Source organism: Ricinus communis, chromosome 1 (assembly GCF_019578655.1).
Source record: "Ricinus communis isolate WT05 ecotype wild-type chromosome 1, ASM1957865v1, whole genome shotgun sequence".
NCBI classification, from domain to species: domain Eukaryota; kingdom Viridiplantae; phylum Streptophyta; class Magnoliopsida; order Malpighiales; family Euphorbiaceae; genus Ricinus; species Ricinus communis.
In genome coordinates this window covers 33,921,631-33,944,258 of record NC_063256.1, presented here as the reverse complement: position 1 = coordinate 33,944,258, position 22,628 = coordinate 33,921,631, and the positions used below count along the sequence as shown (strand labels likewise).

Genomic DNA, 22,628 nt, shown 5'->3' with positions numbered 1-22,628 from the left:
GAAATTTAACTTAGAGACTGCAACCTAATTTAAACTCCGTTAACAATTTAATGAAACTTTCGAATACTACTAATGTTTTGCAATTGTACAGAGGTTCATCTTTTTGGAGCATTTTAGATGATGGAGAAATTATTATATGAACTCCACCTTATTGAAAAATTTATATATAAAATGATTATATTATATTTTAATTTTTTTCCTTTTTATGAGATTTTTCTATTTGGCTTGAGCCTAATTGGTGGGTTATATTACCCTCATTTTTAATAAAAGAAAAAAAAATTCAATAGAACATAAAAAAAAGACAAAGGTTAGTGCAACTTAAAATTAAAAGAGAAAAGCATGGACAGGGGAGAAGGCAAGTAGAAAAGTAAATCATGAAATTAAAGTCAAATCCGCATGATTTAATTACTTATAAACTTTTAAATTTTATATTTTTAATAATTTTATTTAATAATTTTAAAATTTTAAAATAAATATCATTTTTTAATTTAATTTTAAAAATATTTTCTGACGATAGTTTTTAAAATTTTACGGTGAGAAAAATAATGTCAAAAATTGACTATACCTACTAAAAAAAGTATTTATAAATTAATAAAAATAATTTATTTTAAATCTAATAATATAAACAGTAAAAATCTTACATATTTTTATTCTTTTGCTCACTTTTATATAAATATAAATTTTTTTATCGATTTATTAATTTTTTTAATAAATATAATTAAGTTGTTATGCAATTTTTTTATTATAAAATTTTAGAAGTAATTGTCTAATAATATTTTTATAAATAAATTAAAAATATTTATTTTTTTAGAATTTTTAAATAATTAAATAAAATTATTAAAAAATATAAAATTTAGACTAGTTCAGATGACCGGAGCGGGTTACTTAATTGGATCATTTTAGAAACCGAGTCAGTCACGATTCAACTCCAAATGAGCACTGCCATTTCTATCTCTTTTTCTCTCAACTTCACAAGAAGAACCCAAAAGCAGTAGCAGCAGTAGGCAGCAGCAATGCTAAAAGCTTATAGTAATTTTCCATCATTAATAACATCACCTGCTCTCAAACTCTCAGTCATCCCCACTCTCTCCCTCACTTGTTCATTGCCTTCTCATTTTCATAATAAACATTCCACATTTGCTCCACTCAACTTTCTGACCAAAATCCTTAAACCCAGTTTACCTTCTCTTCCCATCAAGTGGAAGCCATACATGCTTGGACATCCTCCATGTGGTAGTCCTATTAAAACCCAGTTCTCCTTTTTTTTTTTTTTTTGGTTGGCTAGTGTATTGATTTTAAGCTAACCTTTGAATCTTTTGCCCTCTTTCAGCTTCTTCATTCAGCTCTGGGAGTGGGTCTGTAGATGGAAGAGAGATACTGGTACAGCACTTGCTTGTTAAAGAAGATGACCTCAAGCTTTTAGTGGAGCTTCAACAGAGAATTGCTGGGGGTGAGTGTTTGTATTGTGGTTTTATATGTTTATTAACTGCTGGTTATGTCTCTATTCAACATTGATTTGTATTAGTTCACTTCAACATCTTTTGAATATTTTTGTTTTCATGTAATGTAAGAAAGGAAATAAATTTCAGTTTGGAATAAATCATTTGCAAGAAGTCAATTGAATTGAATTCCCGCAAAATTGTGTGGAATGCTTTCATCTCTTTCAAAATGCCTTTTTTTTGTTTTTTTATTAATTTTAGGTTGAAAGAATTGATTCTAGTAACTATGGCATTTCCAAACATGAGAATTGACCGAATAACATCCAATTCTTGCAGTTTTAGCCTTTCGAATATGTTGAAAGTTTTGTTGACTGTTTTATCTAATCTTAAGTTGCATTGCTGTTTGTTTCATGCAGGAGAGGATTTGAGTGACCTTGCTGTGGATTACTCAATATGTCCATCCAAAGCTGAGGGAGGAATGCTTGGGTGGGTAAGAAAGGGGGAAATGGTATGTTCGCACCTTGAATGTTTTATTTGTCTAATCAGTAATGGGAAGACCAGAGTCTGCTTTGTTCTATTAGTAGCTATTCAAGGATGATCAATTTTACTTTTCAATTGTCTCCATGGTTAATCTTTAATTGTCCTCAGGTTCCAGAATTTGAGGAAGCTGCTTTTAATGCCCCTTTGAACAAAGTCGTAAAATGTAAAACTAAATTTGGGTGGCATTTGTTGCAAGTACTTTCTGATAGGTATTCCCAAGAATCCTATTACATTTGGTTGTTGCATTGAAAAAGTCATGTTAGTGCCAACTCTTATTTCCTATGGTTCTTTCCATGTGCATCTGTATCTTTTTGCTATCAGAGAAGAATCTGTACTTAAAGACATTCAGCCAGATGAGTTTCATGTTAAAATGCAAGATCCCAAGTTTGTTGAAGAGGCACAATTGATTGATGTTCGAGAACCTGATGAAGTGTATGCTCTCTCACTGTATTTTAATTCTGATTTTTGTTGATTATTTGATGTTACTTTCTGAATTGTTTGAGATGTCCTCCAAAGTTTCTAAACTTTTATCTGTTTTGTGGTTTAATTATCCTTGTGTTGTTAATATTATGAGATAATGATATGTGGCACCTTGAACTTTAGGCATATTTGCTAAGTGAACACATGCTTTCAGACATTTCATTGTAAACCTTAAAAACTATAAATCTTTAAAATTCAAGATCTCATTGAATTCTCTTTTCTGAATTTCTCATACATTCCATCATGAAATCTTGGAAATGGGGGGATCTAAAGAAAATTCTTATCAAGTAGAAAATAATTTATGCCTTCAATTTTTAGACACAACAATGATTGACATAAAGGACTATTCTTCATATCTAAAGCTTCTCTCTAAGATATCTCATAAAAAATAAACTATGTTGGATAATTAATTTTTTAATTAGAGTTTATTTTGAGGATGGTCAGCAAGCAAACAGAAAATGGGTGCTGATGCATATTGAAGTTCAAGGTAAAGGGCAGGTTGGAATGTAATGTTTTATATCATTTCACTCAATTTGAAACAACCCCTAAAACTTAAGGTGTTGGCTTGCAGTTATTTATAAGGCTTTTAAAGTCTAAGAATGCAAGAATGAATTCAATTGAATTTTATTTAGTCAATTCTCATGTTCATAAAGTTGTTAGAGTTCAATTCTTTCAACTTAAGAAAAAAAAGTCATTTTGACAGAAACGAAATTATGCAAAAGGTGGCATGGTTCTTGTAATTCTGAAATGCAATTTGCCATTATAAAGATCACAACTCTCCACTTTAAAGTAAGTTTATTCTTTTCAAATAAGGGTGAATTGCGAAATGAATACTTTGGTTGTACTTTTAATTTATTCCAAACAGTAAAATTCAAATGAACTCTAATCCTTATAATTCTACCTAGGGCTTGTACTTATCTTTACGTTTCCACCCTTTCAGGAGGGAGGGGATAGTTTGTACTCTTATTCAAAACACGTGAATTCTTCATAGACTTGTTTCTGTTGAATTCATTTGATAAAATTGAATTGAATTCTTTCACTCGATTTATTTTGAACGAGGTCTAATTTTGAATTACAAAAACCTTCCTCACATTTGAAAAAATGTTTAATTGAGCTCTTGCCTTTTGAAAATAAATCAAGTGTTTCTAACTGTTGAAAACAATTTAAACTTTATTCTTCACATTTTACTTTGATCGCATGCTTTATAGGTAAAAGAATTTTTTAGTCCCATATATTTAAATATGGACATGATAGTCCCTCTTGTAGAAACCAAACTTGTTTGAAAATTCAGGAGCTAAAATCTTTGTAAGAAAATAACTTATGGATTGTTGTGTATGTTACTCCTTAACACAAAAATTAAAGTTTCGTGAAAGTAAAAAATTTGAGGACCATTTATTTAATTTAAAAAAAAAAAAGAATATTCAACTTTGAATAGGATAAAAAGAAGTTATAAATCAATAGTAATTTGTAGTGAACTATGAGCAGTGACTGTATTGTTTTAGATGCATTGTGAATCCCAGTTCACTGGGATCAAGGTTTGTAAATTGAATCGGGATAAAATGGTGAATTAGGTTGTGGACAATACTGTTTATTGATATAACAATAATCCTGATTGATGTAGCCAACCTCACAAAGCCAGGCACCTACACATTATAATAGAGTTAAGGCTTTGCTGAGCAGATTATATACAAAATAATAACTGAAGAAAATGGTTATAAGGCAACAAAATTGGCAAAATGCTATAGCTTATTGACCTCAATATAGAGAAGGAGGAGATACAGCTGTTATGTGTGTTTTATATGATTCTTCTGATGGTTCTTTTACTATAGGGAAAAAGCTTCACTGCCAGGTTTTCAGATTCTTCCCCTCCGTCAGTTTGGAAGCTGGGCAACAGAAATAGCAGCCAAGTTTGACTCTCAGAAGGATACCTACGTCATGGTGCGTAACCTTATTCTCTTCTAAGGTTTTGTTTTCTATGCTGTCTAAATTTATATTCATTTTCCCTTCATATTTGATTTAGAAGAATTCTGCCATTTCTTCATGCCCTTGCCTTTTAACAATGGAATTTTTAGTCATCAGTTGTGTTTCTAAGAATATCTGCTGTTAGGGGATGTTCTAAAATCTAATACTATGTTTGTAGCCTGAAGTCTGACCCAACATGATCTTCTGCTCTCTCTCTCTCTTTCGCTCTCGCTCTCACACACACAGGAAAAGAAAGTAAAAAGATCATTACTTCTCTCATATGCAAGCTATTTTTCTGTTTTATCTTATTTTTCTCATGGCCTAGTATCTGTGTATTGATCTTTCAACTTTTTTATGTTCTTGTATTATTTGAATTTTTTATTAGTTGAATGAGGATTCTGTGATTCATAATTAATTTTATTTGATCATGTGAACTAAACTTAAATATTCAATATGAAAAGTAATTCTCTATTTAGTCATCAACGATTGTTACATCTATATATACAAGTTAAATCTCTAATATAGGAATTCAAATCAAATTCCAACTTCTAAGTGAATCTATAATTATTCTCCTATTATGTATAGTTGTACACTCCTAATTAATATGAAATAGTTGCAACACTCCCTCTCAAGCTGAAGCATAAATATTGATTATCCCCAGCTTATTACAGAGATAATCAACCCTAACCCCATTCAGGGTCTTTGTAAAGATATCTCCCAACTGTTCTCCTATTTTCACAGATCTTATAGAAACCATTCCTTGCTGAATTTATTCATGAACAAAATGACAATCAATCTCAATATGCTTAGTTCGTTCATGAAAGACTAGATTAGATGTAATACGACGTGCAGCTTGGTTGTCACACCATAACTTAGCCGGTACTGAGATCTTAAGACCCACTTCAGTTAGGAGTTGATATATCCACATTATCTCACACATAGACTTGGCCATGGCTCTATACTCTGATTCTCACTCAACGTGAGACAACGTTTTGCTTCTTATTTTTCCATGAAACCAAATTTCCTCCAACAAACACACAATAGACTGAAGTAGATTTTCAATATTCTTTGCACCCTGTCCACAGTTAGAAGCTAATATATCCATATTATCTCACATACAGACTTGGCCATGGTTCTATACTTTGATTCTGCACTCGAACGCGAGATAACGTTTTGGTTTTTGTTATTTCATGAAACCAGATTTCCTCCAACAAACACACAATAGCCTGAAGTAGATCTTCGATCTTCTTTGCACCCTGCCCAGTCAGCATCTGAAAAACATTTAATCCTAGCATGACCATGGTTGCTATACAGGATTCCTCGCCCAGGTGCTCTCTTCAAGTAATACAAAATTTTCTCTACAGCTTTCTAGTGATTGATAGTTGGAGAGGACATATACTGACTTACCACGCTGACAGAATAGGCAATATCAGGATGAGTTACAGTACGATAGTTTAACTTCCCAACTAATCTTTTGTATCTTTCAGGATCTTCAAACAATTCACCATCTTTTGTAAGCTGCAAATTAGGAACCATTGCAGTATTACACGGCTTAGCCCTCAATTTTCCTGTCTTGAATTATAAGTCAAGTACATATTTCCTTTGAGATAAGAAAATCCCTTTCTTACTCCTTGTTACTTCAACACCTAAAAAAATACTTTAGAGCCCCTAAAACTTTTGTATAAAATTGACCATGAAGAAAAGATGAGTGATGAAATCCCACTGGTATCACTTCTAGTAATTACAATGTCATCAACATAAACAACTAATAAGATGATACCAGCTGCAGATTGCTTATAAAAAAAAATGATTAGACTTGCTTTTCTTCATGCCAAACTTCTCAATAGCTTGACTAAACTTTCTAAACCAGGCCCGAGGACTTTGTTTCAATCCATACAAGAATTTATGAAGACGCAAACTTTTCCATACTCCTCCTGAGCAACAAAGCCAGGTGGTTGCTCTATATAAACTTCCTCTTAAAGGTCACCATGAAGAAATGCATTTTTAATATCTAACTGAAGAATGGGCCAGTTATATGTGGCTGCTAGAGAAATGAATAACCTGACAGAAGTAAGTATAACAATAGGAAAAAAAGTGTCAGAATAATCAACTCCATATGTTTGAGCATATTCCTTAGCAACAAGTAGAGCCTTTAACCTAGCAACAGTCCCATCAAGATTGACTTTAACTGCAAATACCCATTTACATCTAATAGTCTTTTCACCTGTAGGAAAATTTACCAAGGTCCAAGTACTACTTTCATCTAATCATAGCATTACGCCATCCAGGCTAAGATAGAGCTTCATGAACAGTTTTAGGAATAGAAACAGAATCAAGAGAAGCAATAAAAGAACAAGAGGATGGTGACAAAATAGGATACTGAATAAGTGCATTGATGCTTACCTTTACGAAGGGCAATAAGAAGATCATCACTATAACTGGGAGCCGGATCTGATGACGAAGGAACTGGTGCAGGACATAGAGCAGGAGGACTTAGAACAGGATCTAGAGCTGGATGAGGAGGTTGTTGATGACGAGAATAAACTTGCGTTATAGGAGGCTTAATTGGAATAGAGGGAGGAAGATTCGTAACAGTATAAATTAGTAAATCATCATCCTCCCCCTGATAGACAGAATCTAAAAATGAGGCAAATGGTGTTTGTTCTAGAAAGGTAACATCAACTGACACAAGATATTTATTAAGACTAGAACAATAACATCTATAGCATTTTTGTACACGAGAATATCCAAGAAAGATACATTTGAGAGATTTAAGATCAATGGACATACGATTAATAAAAAAACAGGCTGTAGAAACTGCATCAGCTTAAAAATGTTTAGGGACCTGCATATGAAACAGCAAAGCTCTAGCAATCTCAAGAAGATGTCTATATTTTCTTTCAGCAACCCCATTTTGAGACGGTGTATCTACACAAGAAGTTTGATGAATAATGCCATGTTGAATCATATAATTTTGGAAGCATTCTGATAAGTATTCTTTAGCATTATCACTTTGCAAAATTTGACCAGGCACATTAAATTGTGTTTTGATCTCAGCACAAAAAGCAATAAAGAGAGAGAATAATTCTGAACGATTTTTCATCAAATATAACCATGTCATTCGAGAATAATCATCAACAAAGGTAATAAAATACTTAAATCCAGTTTTAGATACAACTGGACAAGGTCCCCAAACATCTGAATGGACTAACTCAAAATGAGCATTAGCTCGTTTATTGACTCTAGGACTAAAACTCTGACGATGGTGTTTAGCAAATTAGCAAGGCTCACAATCTAATGAAGACAGACTAGAAAACTGAAGGCAAAGTATCTTTAATATATGTAATGAGGGATGAACCAACCGACAATATGCTTCAAATGAGGTCACGACTCCAAAACACGCTATAGACTTTGGTACTTATGTCTCAAGAATGTAAAGACTTCCCGATTCATGTCCTTTACCAATAATCTTCTTCGTCTTAAGATCCTGGAATAGACAGAAATTAGGAAAAAATGAGACACAACAGTTAAAAGAACGAGTGAGTTTACTGATAGAGACTAAATTAAAATACAAATTAGGCAAATTTAGAACAGATTGCAAAGGAATTGAAGGTGTTGAAATAATTGTGCCAGACCCTAGAACACAAGATATAGACGCATCTGCTAAAGTAACTGTAATGCTAGGAGTATGTGATTTAAAGGAAGAAAATAGATTAGATTTACTTGTCATGTGATCTCTAGCACCAGAATCAATAACCCATTTGGAAGATGAGGAAACAAGACATGTGTTCATTTTACCTGAATCAGCGATAACAGTAATAGAAGTAGACGAAGACTTTAGAGATTCATAGTGTTGTGATAATTTGACATACTTATATGCAGATACTAGAATAGACTCAGGAGCATCATTAGTAGATGCAACATGTGCTGACTGGTTTGACTGATTCTTGCGCTGCAACCTTCTACAATCCTTCTTAACATGTCTTGGCTTATGACAATAGTAATAACAACACTTGTAGAATTCTGTCCTCGAGTACCAGTATTACCAGAGTCTCCTCCTTTCTTATATTGTTCTCTCAGATTTAGAGGTGCAACCAATAAGAACACTATTAGATTGAATATGTGCTAAATTTTTTGTGCGGAGTACCCTACTGAAAGCTTCTTCCAATGAAGATATCTCAGAGCTAGACGAAATTTGAGATTTGGCACCCTCAAACTCGGAAGGAAACCAACCAAGAAGCTCATAACTGGCATCTTTTCTCTCTGAGCTTGCTGAATTCTTACATCACTACTAAATGGAAGTAACATATTATGTTCCTCAGGAGTCTTCTTAAAATCCATAAAGTAGTCAGTGAGATACCTCATAAGTGCGTTTAATATTTCCCTTGCTGGAATACACAAACTTCAAATAATTCATCAATTCTTTCACAAATTCATAATGATTAATTAGCCCAACCACCTTACTATCAATAGAATTATGTATTTGCAAAAATAAACGAGCATCGTCTCGCAATCATGAGGCTTTTGAATCATCATTAGGTGAGTCATCAATTAAGTAATTATCCATAGAAATACTCCACAATCAATTAAGTAATTATCTATAGAAATACTCCGCAAATAAAGCCGAACATATTTATTCCAATCTAAATAATTAGATCTATTGAGTTTATGTTGACATTACAGAAAAGAAATCAGACACAACAACTCACTTTTTCTCCTCCATATCAGAAAATCAACCTAATAGCAGAATAGAAACCACAACACAGCTGCAATTTGTTTTGAGAAATAACCTGTCCCAAACTAGATCCCACACCGAGTAGATGCTGATCCAAACAGGTAGAAGAATGTCTCGTGGAAGTCGAGGCGAGTCGTTCAAGACAAATCGGAGCAAAATCTGGCAAGGGATGCATCTCCGTGTGCTGGCGCATGGATCTGTGGCAGAAGGCTTTCGGCGGCGCGTGTGATTCATGCGTAGGATCTTTGGTGACGAAACTTCAGGCGAAGCACGGTCGGCGGACGGTGCTTCCTTTGATGCAGGCAGTGAGAATAACAGACCACTAGAGGAAGGGGACCTGAGAAGCACTAGCTTGGTGACCCAAAAATACAGTGTTGGCTGCTTTGTTAGGCAGCAAGAGAAGAAAAAATTCTAGAATTCTTTCACTGCTCTGATTTCATGTGAACTAAACTTAGATATTCAATGTGAAAAGTAATTCTCTATGTATTCATCAACGATTGTTACATATATATATATAAAAGTTGTATCTCTAATATATGAATTCAAATCAAATACTAACTCCTAAGTAAATCCTTAATTATTTTCCTATTATGTATAGCTGTACACTCCTAATTAAATATAAAATAGTTGTAACAGATCACAAGATTTCAACTCGAGTATCAAGGATCCCAAACTAGTTAAAATTGTTGTGTATATCTTTTTTTTTTCTCATTCTGCCTAGTTTAAGGATCCCTGTTTAGAAAGATTTAGGCTGTTAGGCCTTATATCACTCTTTCTTCCAGAGTCATCTTAGGTCCATCCCTTACTTTCTGGAGGAATTATGCTATATACAATATTTTGAGTCAAATATCCTTAATACGGAACAAAGTATTTCTTTCAAATATGCGGTAAACGTATTTCATTTATACAGTTTCTTGATTTTCCTTGTTTTCTTCGCTGCTGCTAACTTTGAAGTGTCTCCCTCTTCTTCTTGCACTTGTTCAGTTTATTAATCTAATTTTTAAAAGAATCTAAAATACATTGATATAATATCCTGTCCATCATCATGAACCTCTCAATCTCCTCCTCATTAATTCATATCATTAGTTTTTTCTTTATATTGATTAATAAATTTAATATTCAATATTTAATAATTTAATAATTATATTAATTTTCCAAGAAACCAACTTTATTCCTTATTAAGTAATTAATAATTCTATTATTCAATGATTAATAAAATATTTAGAAAAACATGCTAATCGTCTATATATTATTTTCTTTTAGTGTTCATTCTTTTAAAGCTTATGGTTGGTAGTAAAATTGAAATTTTAGAAGTTATTAAATATGAAGAATTTTTTTAAATATTCTTACATATGTACCACAACGATAGAGGTGAAGTGAAAATTATACTCTATTTAAAAAGAAAAGTGCGTTAAACGCGAAATTATTTTTAGAGCATTTTTTATGGAGAGCATTTTTTGGATTGAAGACTGATTTAATAAATTTTCTCCTATCTTGTGTCGTAATATGTGATTTATTTTGAAAATATTAAGCTTATACTATTTATAGTATTCGTTCTTCATAAAGTTAGTAAAATTATACTGCTATTATTTAATAATTTTTTATTCCAATAAATATTTTAATTATAAAAGAGTTTATTGTACTAAACATACCAAAATACAGTTCAAGTATACCAGAAAAAAAGAATATTGTTTTAACAATAGTTACCAAAAATTTTGGTAACTGATACCATTTCCTGTGAAATTGAAAGTTATTGCATTTTTTTTAAAGAAATCCGTATTTCTCAAAATGGTTGTTTTTCTGGAAAAAAATCTCTGACACCATTTAAATTTTATTTTTTGGTTTTCTTTCTCTTGAAAATTTCCCATATTTTCTGTCTCTTGCAACTTTAGTGTGCTCTATCTTAAAGTTGATATGTTTGTTTGTCTCTGATGCATATGTCCAAACCATTTTAATTAACCTCTTTTTTCGACTTTCCTGAATGAATACTAGTATCACTGATATAGTACCTACATTTTTAATTAAAAAACATTCAAGTTAAATTCCTTAGGAAAAAAAAAAAAGAAATTTTCTATTTTACTAGACTGAATGAAGATTTTTACTTGCATAAATACAATATACATCTATAGTGAAAATGTTATTGCTACCTTGTAAGATTGTAGTAAAATTTTGAATAAAATATAATTAAGATTGATAATATTTTATTCCAATGTCAGTTTTCCCCTATCAATTACTAACAACAAAATAATAAGAAACAAAAATTAATCCAAGAGGTAAATTAAATTTAGACCATAACCTATAATAAAACTAAATAGACACTGATAAATTTGACAACTTTCCTTCAAATTTTCATTGCTTTAAAGCAATCAATTTATAAAACTTAATAATAAAAAATACAAGTAAAGAAAATAGTAAAATTCAGCTTATAATATATTCACATAGAAATCTGTAACTTAACAATCCATTATAGTCAGAGAGTAATCTTTTTTTAAAATATATATGCAGGTTGGTTTGGATCAATTTGCAGATTGACAATTATAAGTCAATCCAACTCAGAAAATGAAGTTTGAAAGAAAGTTCAAACTGATCCAATTCAAGGCACTTATCAAATCACGGTTTAATTGCAGGTTGGTTTAGATTGGGAAATTTCTAAACCTATACTAATTATTACTATAACATAATACTAAATTCTGTACTCTAAGAGCATCACCAAGAGTCTCCCCCTCCTTTAAAATAGGGAGGGTATCCTCTTGAACAAGCTCTTACATTTTCCTTGTCCCTAAAATTTTTAAGAGTCAAAATCTCTCTTCTCAATCTTAAGGAGTCTAAAATTTTAGATTTATTTAAAAAGTGAAATAAACCTATAAAGAAATACTATTATAGTCTTATTAATAAAAAAATGAAAATAAGGAGTATTGTTGGACATGCATATTTTTATAATATAATAGGAAGTGAAATAGGGAGTCTTGTTGGAGATGTGACATAATATTTATGGTTTATATATAGGTACCTGATTTCAGATATTTAGTTATATTACAGCCATGTACTATGTGTTGTTTTAGATGTTCTATAGGCACTCGCTCTTTGAATTATCAAAATCTGCCCTTCTCTTGCTATTGAAATTTGTCCAACGCTTAAATCAATCTAATCAATGGTTGCTTTTATCTTTATAATTTGGGATACAGATTAGATTTTGAATAGGATCTATTGATTCATCAGTTCTCTTAATTGGACTATAAAGATGTTTTCTGGCTTTACATTTTCATCAAATACGGTCGATGGTATTTATATGTGGGCTCCTTCTGTCTAATTCATATTTCTTTCTTCGTAGATATTTTTGGTTAATCATGTTCTGGCTTCTGGGGATACTCTTTTTTTTTTAGATCTTTTTATTTTAACATATTTTATTTGAGGATGTAAAAAGGTTAGTTTCTTTGCTAGATACCTAAAACATACTTTTAATTGCAGTGTCACCATGGCGTGCGGTCATTACAGGTTGCTAAGTGGTTGCAGACTCAGGTAAAAAAGTCCTTCCTTTTAGCCCTTTCCCAAAGAAACAATTGCTATAGGGCATTTTTAAACACAAGAAGAATGGGAATACCATCATTCATATTTTCCTATTCAGTTTATGTGATGTATTCAGTGTTTAAGGATTACCAAGAATTCACTTTACTGGTATTTTCGTGTTTGGGGTTGACATGTCCTTAGGGTGCTTGATTTGCAGTTCATATTTCTCCTTGTCCCCTTCCAACCTCTTGTTTAATGCAGCTTATTTCTGCAATTTTCTCCAGGCAGTTTCAGCATCATTTAGTGCTTCTGATGCATGAATCCCTTAATTTTTCTTTTTGGGCACACTAGAAATTTAATACTCAAAGACTGTTATCTAACATCGATATATACATTAATGGCTGCAATTTTTCAGCCAAGGATTAGTTTTTAGTATGTCAAGTAAGAGATTCCTACAATCAGAGGTAATCCTGCCTCTTAAGAAGAAGCCAAAAAGCAAAGCATTTGACTTCAAAACCCAAAAGGAAAATATTTTCCCGGTTTCACTGGTGGATATAGAATGTCTTGAGACCCTTAGAGCTCATTCTTAGTCCATTTGATCATTCTTTATCATCATGCTTCATGTTCATAAATTTTATACACTGATGTCGTGTTCTTTTTTGAGATCAGTGATCACCATTGTGCTAGTTTAACCTGAATAATCATTTCAATCTCTACATGATGTACTACAAATTTAGAATTTAAAGAAACTCTGCCAACTGATGCTTTTCTGATGGATAAACTTGTATCAACTGATTAGTTTTAATGCCAGGATTAAAATAAGGGAGATTAGAGTTGAAAGTTTCAAAATTGATCAGATTTGGAAAATAACTTGTCCCTCATGAACCAAAGAATTGGAATGCATCTAGTTTGACAGTGTAACACATGATTAGATCTGGATCTTGATTAGATCTAACATTGCTGATACATACAAAAATCAAAAAAGTATAAAGACCACCTTGAGTATGTCAAATTAACCCCTATCTCCAATTATGCAGTTGAAGAAATGGAACAGTTTTAAGTTTTCTCAAAGAAATTGTGTAGAAATTTATTTGTGCTTTTTGCTTTTCTTTCTTTTCTTAATGGTCTTTATCAATATTTTGGATAATGGTATAGTATGCTATCACTTATGCGCTGGACAATGCATTTTTGCATAAGCATTCTTCTCATTTTGGACTTTAGCTGATTGATTTTATGTCAATATATTGGATTAATAAGTATTGTTACTTCACTATTGTGCTTCTGATTATTGTTTGTTGCTTATTTGGGTTTTGACTTCTGATTGTTCAGGGTTTTAAAAGAGTATTTAATGTGGCTGGAGGAATTCATGCATATGCTGTTAAGGTTGATCCATCAGTTCCTACTTACTGACAGATTTTGCTATGTTAGTGATCAGATTACTTAATATTAAGGCTTATATATTTCCAATTGCATTTGTAATTTTGTCGCATGCTCGGGGTCTCAATGCTTAAAGCTTTGACTTGATAAAGCAAAAGTGATGATTTATCAAAATAACGTAGAGGAAAATAAAGAAACATTGCATTCTTTACTACTTTCAGAAATTGGGGGCTGTATGTCCCAGCAGCAATCTAACCTTCCTGTTTATGAAATTCCAAATTCACCTGTTAACAGAGTTTGCAACAGGGCAATTGCCTAATTGACAGCCATCTTGGTGAGAGTCATTAGATGATTTGCATGTCACTAAGTGGCTGCTTGTTGCTTGTTAAACCTGACTTATTTATGCATTTTAATTTAAAGCTTATTCAGAGATTGGTATTTTGGCAAAGTGCGTTCAGGATTTTTGTCTATTTCTCCTTCTAAATTACTAAAATGTGAAGCTTGGTCTCAGATCATCCACAACATCAATACAGTTATGTTAATATATGTTAATATATTGCTGTATAAACAGCTATCCTTATAGGCATATTCTTGGCTGTGATCATCCATGTAGTCATCTCTATTACACTTCTATTGTTATTTGAGATTCCATTTTTCTCTTCTGTAAATCTCCCAATTACCATCTCTAATTTGATTCTCTATCTATTTTCTTAAAGTAGTTCGTTATGGGTTTTCAGTTTTTGTAGGTAGTTTTGTCCTAGTTGACATGAAAAACTCTTATATTTAACCAATATTTATATTGTTAACCCACTTATTGTTTTGGTTGAATTTGCTTATTTGATTTGTGAGGGTGGATGCATTATGCAAGATCCAAATGTAAATAAATAAATGAGTTATTGGCTGAGCTCTCAGCTAAAAAAATTAAGGGCATGTTTGCTTAAAAATTTTACAGAATCAATTTTATGCATCTTATGAAGAGTAAATATGCTCTTATTTTCTTCAGTTTGATTTTTTTTTTTTCTTTCTTAGCAAAATTTTGCACATACCCAAATAATGAATGAAAGTTTCATTCTCTTTTCATGAAAAAATAGTACATTTATTTTGCATTTCAATTCATCTCTTCATTGTTTTTGTATTCATTCATTAGATATATAATTAGTTATTCTTATGTTTCTCTTTATGATTTCTTTTCCTCGATTACTGATTTTTCATTTCTTGTCATTGAATTATTAAGTTATTGGCTTTCATGAAAAGAGCTCGAGAGATGAACCTTCTATTGAAAATAAGGTTTTCAAGCTCTTTATCAGGATTGAGAAGCTAGAAAAGCATATTTTTCGATCTCAATTTTTATTTTTTATAATTTATATATTATTTTTATAAAAACAGACGAATTAATGCTTTTCTTAAAAATAAATTTGAAAAAAGGTTTATAAAAAGTTAAAAGACTTAATATGTTAAATTAAGAAAATTTTAAAACACTCAACATTGGTCTCAAACATGTATACTCTATTTTCTTTAGTTTGATCATTTTCTTTTCTCTTTGTGAAATTTTCGTGTATGCAAAATAATGAAGGAATAATCCATATTTTGGCCACTGTATTTATTTTATATTGGATTTAATACTTGCACTTTTATTCCGTTAGATTGAATCCTTGTACATTTATTTTAAAAAAATCTTAGGCCCTTCGTTGCACCGAGTAGAAACGGAAGTCAATTCTGTTTGCACCTGTAAAAAATTCCCATTAGTTAGATAAGTAAAGATATAAATCAAATAGAAAATGTATTGCCTTATAAAAACAACCCACCCGCCCATTCGATTGTTAGGGTTTTCTACCATTTCCCTATTCTATTCTTGCATTTCTGTTGAATCCTTCGTTTGAATCAATAGAGACATGGAAGTTGAAGGAGCCGAGGCCATTTGTTTCTATGGCTATGGAGCTGTTCTTGAGGTAGCATAAAATAATCGAGACCCAGGGAGGAGGTTCTATACCTGTCTCCGCATTAATGTAAGTCTGAAACAGAGGAGTAAAGTGATTAGCAACTGATGTATGTGTTTGTTTCCTTAAAGTTGATTGTTATATTAAAATGCAGGAAAAGAAATGCGACTTTTTTAGGTGGTATGACAGGGAGTACAGTGATTACCAACTGATGTTTCTAAATGACCTAAGGAGGGAGTTGAACGAGCTTAGAAACGAGCAAAATGAAGATTTGGTGCAAGCAGGTGAAGCTCGAGCAGAGGCTGATGTAGTCAGGATAGCTTTGGGTTTGATGCCTAATGAGATAAAACTACTAAGGGCAGTACATAAGGAACTGAAAGGTGACATTCAGTTTATTGGTGAAGAACAAGGTCTGTTCACCCTGGAAATGAAGAACGTCAAGAATCAGCTGAAAGATGTTAAAGGGCGATATGCTGCATACCAAAAAGCAATTTTTTTTTTTTCATTTTTGGTGTTGGACTTGCTACAGCCTTTATTGTGGGTGTTGTTTTGCTTTGTTAAAATGCATATATGCTTCATTAGATCCTACTATTTTAGCTTAAGCTTACTAGATTATTTTGAATAATGTAATGAAAATCTCTTTTTATTATTTTGTTTTGGATTAGCTTAAAATTTTGTAATTTTCTATTTTATCAATATGAATGAAATTTCGAATTCCTGAAATCTTTCCTCTATACTCTCACAAACCTTATGATTTCGGTTTATAATATACAAACAATAAGAACTTAAGCAATTCATAAGAAAACTAGAAATTTAAAGCATTTGACGAAAAAACTTAATGTTGATTAATACTGAATGATGACAGAAGTCATTAAATAGTTCTAAAAAAGAGTTGACAATACAACACCAAAGTAAAACCATTGCCTCATCAATATGTAGCAATAGAAAAAAGCTCATATCTACTGAATGAGCATAAGATATACAAAATAAGTTTCAAAATACATAAAAAAGCTCATATCTGTTGAATGAGCACAAAATATACAAAATAAGTTCCACCATACATCATGGCTTCCAAATTAGTCTGTTAATTGGAGTCTGTAACCTAATGTTTCTCTCAGCTTGCAAATCTCCCAAAGTTATAATTAAATTGCCATTCCATCTCAGTCATCTTGCTTTAAATGTGGCATCAATATAGTCTTCCTGTAATATCATAGCAGCATCAATTTTTGGCTTCACTGAATGAGAGCCATTATCCTTATCCTTAGTTGTCTATGTTTGTACACCTTGATTTTCCTTTGACTTCCCCTTACCCTTATTTTTGTAATCACTATATAACTTCATAGGATTCTGGTTTAAGGTCTAAACAAGTAAACTAAAAGTATGACCTATTTAATCCCATAAATAATATAACAAAATAAAAGCATAATTGAATAAATAATTCAACATTATCTTGTAAGTTGCTTCACCTGTCTTTATGTTTATGCAGCAACCCACACCTTCATTTCTCTTGCTTGTTTTAGGGGGTTGTGAAGAATGTAGTCTTTCACTTTGAACTGGGGTATGTTGAAAGACTGGTTGACTATGGGATTGCATGAATTGACTAGGAGTTGAACTTAGAAATTCTGCTGCAATAGGCCTTTGATTTATGAATCCATGATCTCTTACTACAGTTTGTGCTACTCTTTTCCCTTTTGCATCATAAAAAGGTATTTCACCATTTTGTGCTGCCATTTTATCCTTTGATTTGCTCCCTTTTTTGCTTCCATTTATAGATGTGAATTCTTTTAATATTTCACTTGCAGCACTTGTATCAATTCTTTGTTTCTTTGAAGCAGCACTTGTAATCCAACAGAAAATATTGAATATCTAGTTATTGAATTTTTATCTGAGTTGCAGAATCCCTATTTAGGCAGCTCCTAGTGTTGTGACTAGCTTGCTTATAGATCCCACAAGTCATTATCCTCTCAAGTCTCGAAAGCTTGTTACCATTCTTCTTTGGTTCCTCCTTATCCTTCCTTTTGTTTTTCTTTGGTCTACCTGGCATCTTCTTAAACTCAGGTGGTAGTACTTTTTCTCTTCCAGTTTCCTCCAAATGCTCTCTCCTTGGCACACACTTAATACTATGTGCATATCCTTTTAAACATGTTTCCTTGGTGTATTAGTGAGCCACATAATCCTCAGAGTGCTCATCTTTGAAATTAATAGCACACACTGCATGTTGGCATGGGGTCCTTGTGAGATCCCACTCCTTGCAGGTGCATGTCCTCCTCACAATATCCATAGTATGCTTGTCATTCTTGTCATGCACATTGACAATCTCAAACTCAATATCTCCATTAAACTCAATTAACCATCTAAATGATTCTCTTTATTTTTATCCAACTTCATGCATCTAGGAGACACATCTAATATCTATATAGTAGCAAACACCCTTTTCTTCCATAGCCTACTCATGGCTTGAACCATAGTTTCCTCCAGCATTATAATTATGGCCTTGCACCTAACTTTCAAGACCCATCCATTATATGTTTCACTGAGGTTGCTGTCTACAACATCGCACTTCATATCTGTGTTGAAGAATGGCTTGCACCAACTCTGTATCCCATAACTTAGAGCATCTTGGATAATGCCATCCCCTAGCTCTTATAATTCATTTAACATTTTATTTAACTGTCCAAAATATGTTGCTTTTGCATAGTTCCAAAATGCAATTTTTCTTTCCTTACCTCTCCATCTTTTGGCCCAATTTACATAGATGTGTCTGACACACATCCTATGCTCTGCTAGGGGCAATATATCCTTTATTCCACTTTTCAGACCCTAAAATTAAAGTTGTTTCAATGGTAACCTAGACCCTATATACACATAGAAACATAAAGTTATTGTAATGTATAATAAAAACAAGTTTACCTTCTGCATGTTTGAAATAACTGTATAGCCTTCCCCTTGCTCCAGTTATAAATAAGCTTGTAAACATCTTAAAAACTATGTCCAGGTGACCTTTTTTTCCAATTACACCACAGCCCATGCAATTGGAAACATTTGATTGTTTCCATCTCTTCCCACAACATACAACAACTGCCCTTTACAAATACCTTTAAGAAAACACCCATCCAGGCCTATTATAGGCCTACAGCCTTCTTTCCACCCTCTCTTGCAAGCATCAAGGCAAATATAAAATTTGCTGAACAATGGCCTACCTTCTTGATTCTCAAAACAACTCTTTATAAAATAAGTTGACCCAGGGTTTGTTTTTTTTATGATAGCTACATAATCATGTAACAATCCAAATTCTTTTGTATAACTATTCGTGAGCTCAGAAATAATCTTTCTTTTTGCTTCCCTAACTACATGAAAATTCATATTTATCTTAAGCTCACTCCTCACTAAGGCCTTAAAATCTTTTAACTTAATGTTTGGTTGCATCATTATTCTATTCTTAAACTGTCTTTTCAGAAACTCACTATTGCAAAATTTTGTCTTGTTTTTCTTATGGCAGTGATGGTGTGGATTGTATATTTTGAGAGTCAATGTATTATCTCCACTATGAGGGCTAATTAATAGCACCCAAGGACATCTTTTCTTACACTCATCCTCACTCTTTTAGCCTTATTTTTTTATAATGTATATATATAATCCTTTCACCATAGTATATCTAGCTATTGCATTTCTTACTTCCTTAATATTCTTAAAGGTCATTCCCACACAGAACACATGTATTTTTGATGTAGGGTAAAACCTAATTGTATTATGAGGTTTTCTAACTGCATCATCACCAAATTCTGAATCTGTGTCAGTATAGTAGCTACCTAGCTTTGAACTACTATAATATACATATGCATTACCATCACTAACATCACTATCTTGACCTACTTCATCCTCATCTCCTGCCGATTCCTCATTTTCAGAAATTATGTCAACAGGTTCATTACTCTCTCCCTCCTTCTCACCAGCTTTGTCTTTTCTAGGTTTATACTTGTGCCAAGCTCTAACCTTCTTTCTGGCCTTTTGTAGCTCATCATCATCATCATCATCATCAGTTAAACATGCTACATTTACACAGATGTCATCAAAGATTTGATGCTTCACATACTCAAGTAAAACATCTTCTTCCTCACTTACCCCAGCTAGTGGAACTTCTACACCTCTCTCTAAGTTTCCCTCCTAGTCTTTATCTAAATGTCCCTCTAAGTCTCCCTCTAAATCTCCCTCTACATCTACCTCTGTACCACCCTCAAGTTGTGTTATTAAAATAAGTATTTTCATGGGTATAAGGGCTTTTATTAGCATTCTAAACTACAAGTACAAAGGGTTGGGCAAATGTTGAACAGTTATTAATTGCAATTTCATTTGCATGCCTAATATAAAACTCTAGCATATCCCCATTCTTAAGTCCACAACCTATTTCCATAATTTTTTTTGTCATCATTTACTAGTTCATACCCTGCTCTACCCTTATGCTTAAAGTATAACCCAATAATAGTACTATACCCTAGCTCCTTTATATAACTCAAAACATTAGGATAAGAGAGTAAATCAATATCAAACCTTTCTTCTGCTATTTTTTTCTTACCTCTAATATGTCTCCCTCTTTTTATATAGCCTCCATGATTAAGAACCAAATTCACCCTAGTATCACCAATACCTAAAAGAAAAATTAAAACACAATACAAATAACAAATTAGCCAAATTACTACAACACATAGGACTTGTTTATTATTTCTTTTTAACTTACTCAAAGCTTACATGTCAGTAATAAACAAAGATATGTCAGCATGTATGCACTAAATTTTCAAAAAAGAAGTGCAAACACAAAGGGACCACAAAAGCAGAAGCACAACCAGGGACCATAAAACCACTTAGACAATAAACAAATATTTCACAAGACCAAATAGCATAAAATTTTACATACTTCCAACACAGCGCAAAGGCAACAACCCCACTTTCCTGTTACAGAAGAGCTAAAGGATAATGGAGATGACAAATGCTCACTTTTTCTTTCAATGTAACAGTTGAGCTATTGTCTTTTGTTTAGGGATTCTATCATTTAGGGATTTCTATTGTTTTTGTCTTTCCAATTAGGGATTAGGGATTAGGGATTTGTTTCAATAAGTTATTCTATGATTTTAACCTTAGTGATTTTTTTTCTAACATAATTAATGTGTTGTCTTATTTGATATGCCAATTGTTTATCTGAGTAGCTTTTAGTGGAATTTTAACACGCACAACAAACAACGCGTGTTTGTCCTTTCCATTAGTGAAATAATGGAGGGACTAAGATTTTATCAAAATAAATGTACAAGGATTCAATCTAACCGAATAAAAGTGCAAGTGCTAAATCCAACATAAAATAAAAGTACATGGGCCAAAATATGAATTATTCCAATAATGAATGAAAGTTTCATTCTCTTTTTTGGAAATTAATGAAAAAAGAAAAAAAATGTAACTTCTACATTTCATCTTTTCATAGTTTTTGTATTTATGTGGTTAAATTTATGATTTTTTATTATTAAAAGTTAGCTAAACGTAAGTAAATATTGTTATAGTTTCCTTTATGACTTTCTTATTATTGAATTATTGGAGGAAATTAAAGTAATTTTTGAGAAAAAGAATACAAATTGTTGCAATGTTGATATTGATTTCTTTCTTATTATTGAATTATTAGGGGAATTTAAACTTAAAATAACTTTTGAAAGAAGTAATATGATGTGCATCATTTTATACATGTTTATATGCCCAATTGTTTACATTTTTATGCATAGTTATCTTGTTTTATGCCAGAATCACTTGTATTTTGGTTCCTTTCATGTTTCAGATCATTATCGAGGGACATTATCAATAGCCGAGGGAAATACATGCAATTATGGACCAGAATCCATCAAAGTTGAGCAAGGACTAGCATTCCAAAGTTGAGCACGACCTGGACTCTAACCGTGCTGAACCATCAACACTTGACCTTCAAGAGTGCCATTTTTGCACGGTTTTTGAAGCCACCACGGCCCATGGTGGCTCAGTACCTGCGAGGGCACGTCCAGGAAGAAGCCACAAGTTGCGGTACCCGGAGGTCCAGCACGGCCTAGACTCCGCCCGTGCTGATCAGCACGGGCTTGACCACAACTGTGCTGAGAGATTTATATAGGCAAATACGATTTATTGAATTAGGGTTCGATTTTCTGACTTGATTTCACATATACAAGCATAAGCCATCTTTTTCCAGACTTCAATACACGACCTTAGAAGTCCATTTCATCTATTGAAGAAAGGATTACATTGGTTTTAACATCAAATTGAAGATCAAGAGAAGATTTGGGGCATTCAAGAAGCAAATTAGGGTTCATCATTCTGAATTGGGAATTTAGAGTTTTTCATCCAACTTGAAGAAGAAGGTGTACATGCCTTTAATTTACTTTTCTGAATTTGTTCTTTACTTTGTGCTACTTATTAATATGAATAACTAAATTTGTCAAACCCATTGGGTTTCCTACATTGTTGGATTTATTCTAATGCTTATGAGATTTTGATTATTAATGCTTGTCTCTTCTTGCTTTCATTATTAATGAGAAATCACATTATTCATGAGACGTTGTGAGTTGTGGTATTTAGATTGCTTTATGTAATTCAGAAATTCGTTTAGTAATTGGAAATTTGAAT

The 22,628-nt window shown here is 32.3% G+C and overlaps 1 protein-coding gene across 6 annotated transcripts; it reads left to right on the top strand.

Moving 5' to 3' along the window:
- Window positions 1-889: 889 nt before the first annotated feature.
- On the top strand, window positions 890-14,254 carry LOC8258236 (rhodanese-like/PpiC domain-containing protein 12, chloroplastic). Of its 6 annotated transcripts, none has more exons than XR_007217196.1 (9): window positions 892-1,236; window positions 1,331-1,450; window positions 1,856-1,947; window positions 2,088-2,188; window positions 2,301-2,411; window positions 4,289-4,397; window positions 11,662-11,783; window positions 12,625-12,675; window positions 13,993-14,137. XR_007217196.1 is itself a non-coding variant. In XM_048378770.1 (8 exons), exons 1-8 carry the CDS (start codon window positions 1,014-1,016, stop codon window positions 14,071-14,073), a joined length of 888 nt encoding a protein of 295 aa, XP_048234727.1. In that variant the 5' UTR covers window positions 894-1,013; the 3' UTR covers window positions 14,074-14,254. The 6 variants fall into 6 exon arrangements, 4 of the variants coding, with proteins under 4 accessions (XP_048234725.1, XP_048234726.1, XP_048234728.1 ...); XR_007217197.1 differs by lacking the exon at window positions 11,662-11,783 and adding an exon at window positions 4,600-4,676 and having other exon boundaries at window positions 893-1,236; XM_048378770.1 differs by lacking the exon at window positions 11,662-11,783 and having other exon boundaries at window positions 894-1,236; window positions 13,993-14,254.
- Window positions 14,255-22,628: the final 8,374 nt, after the last annotated feature.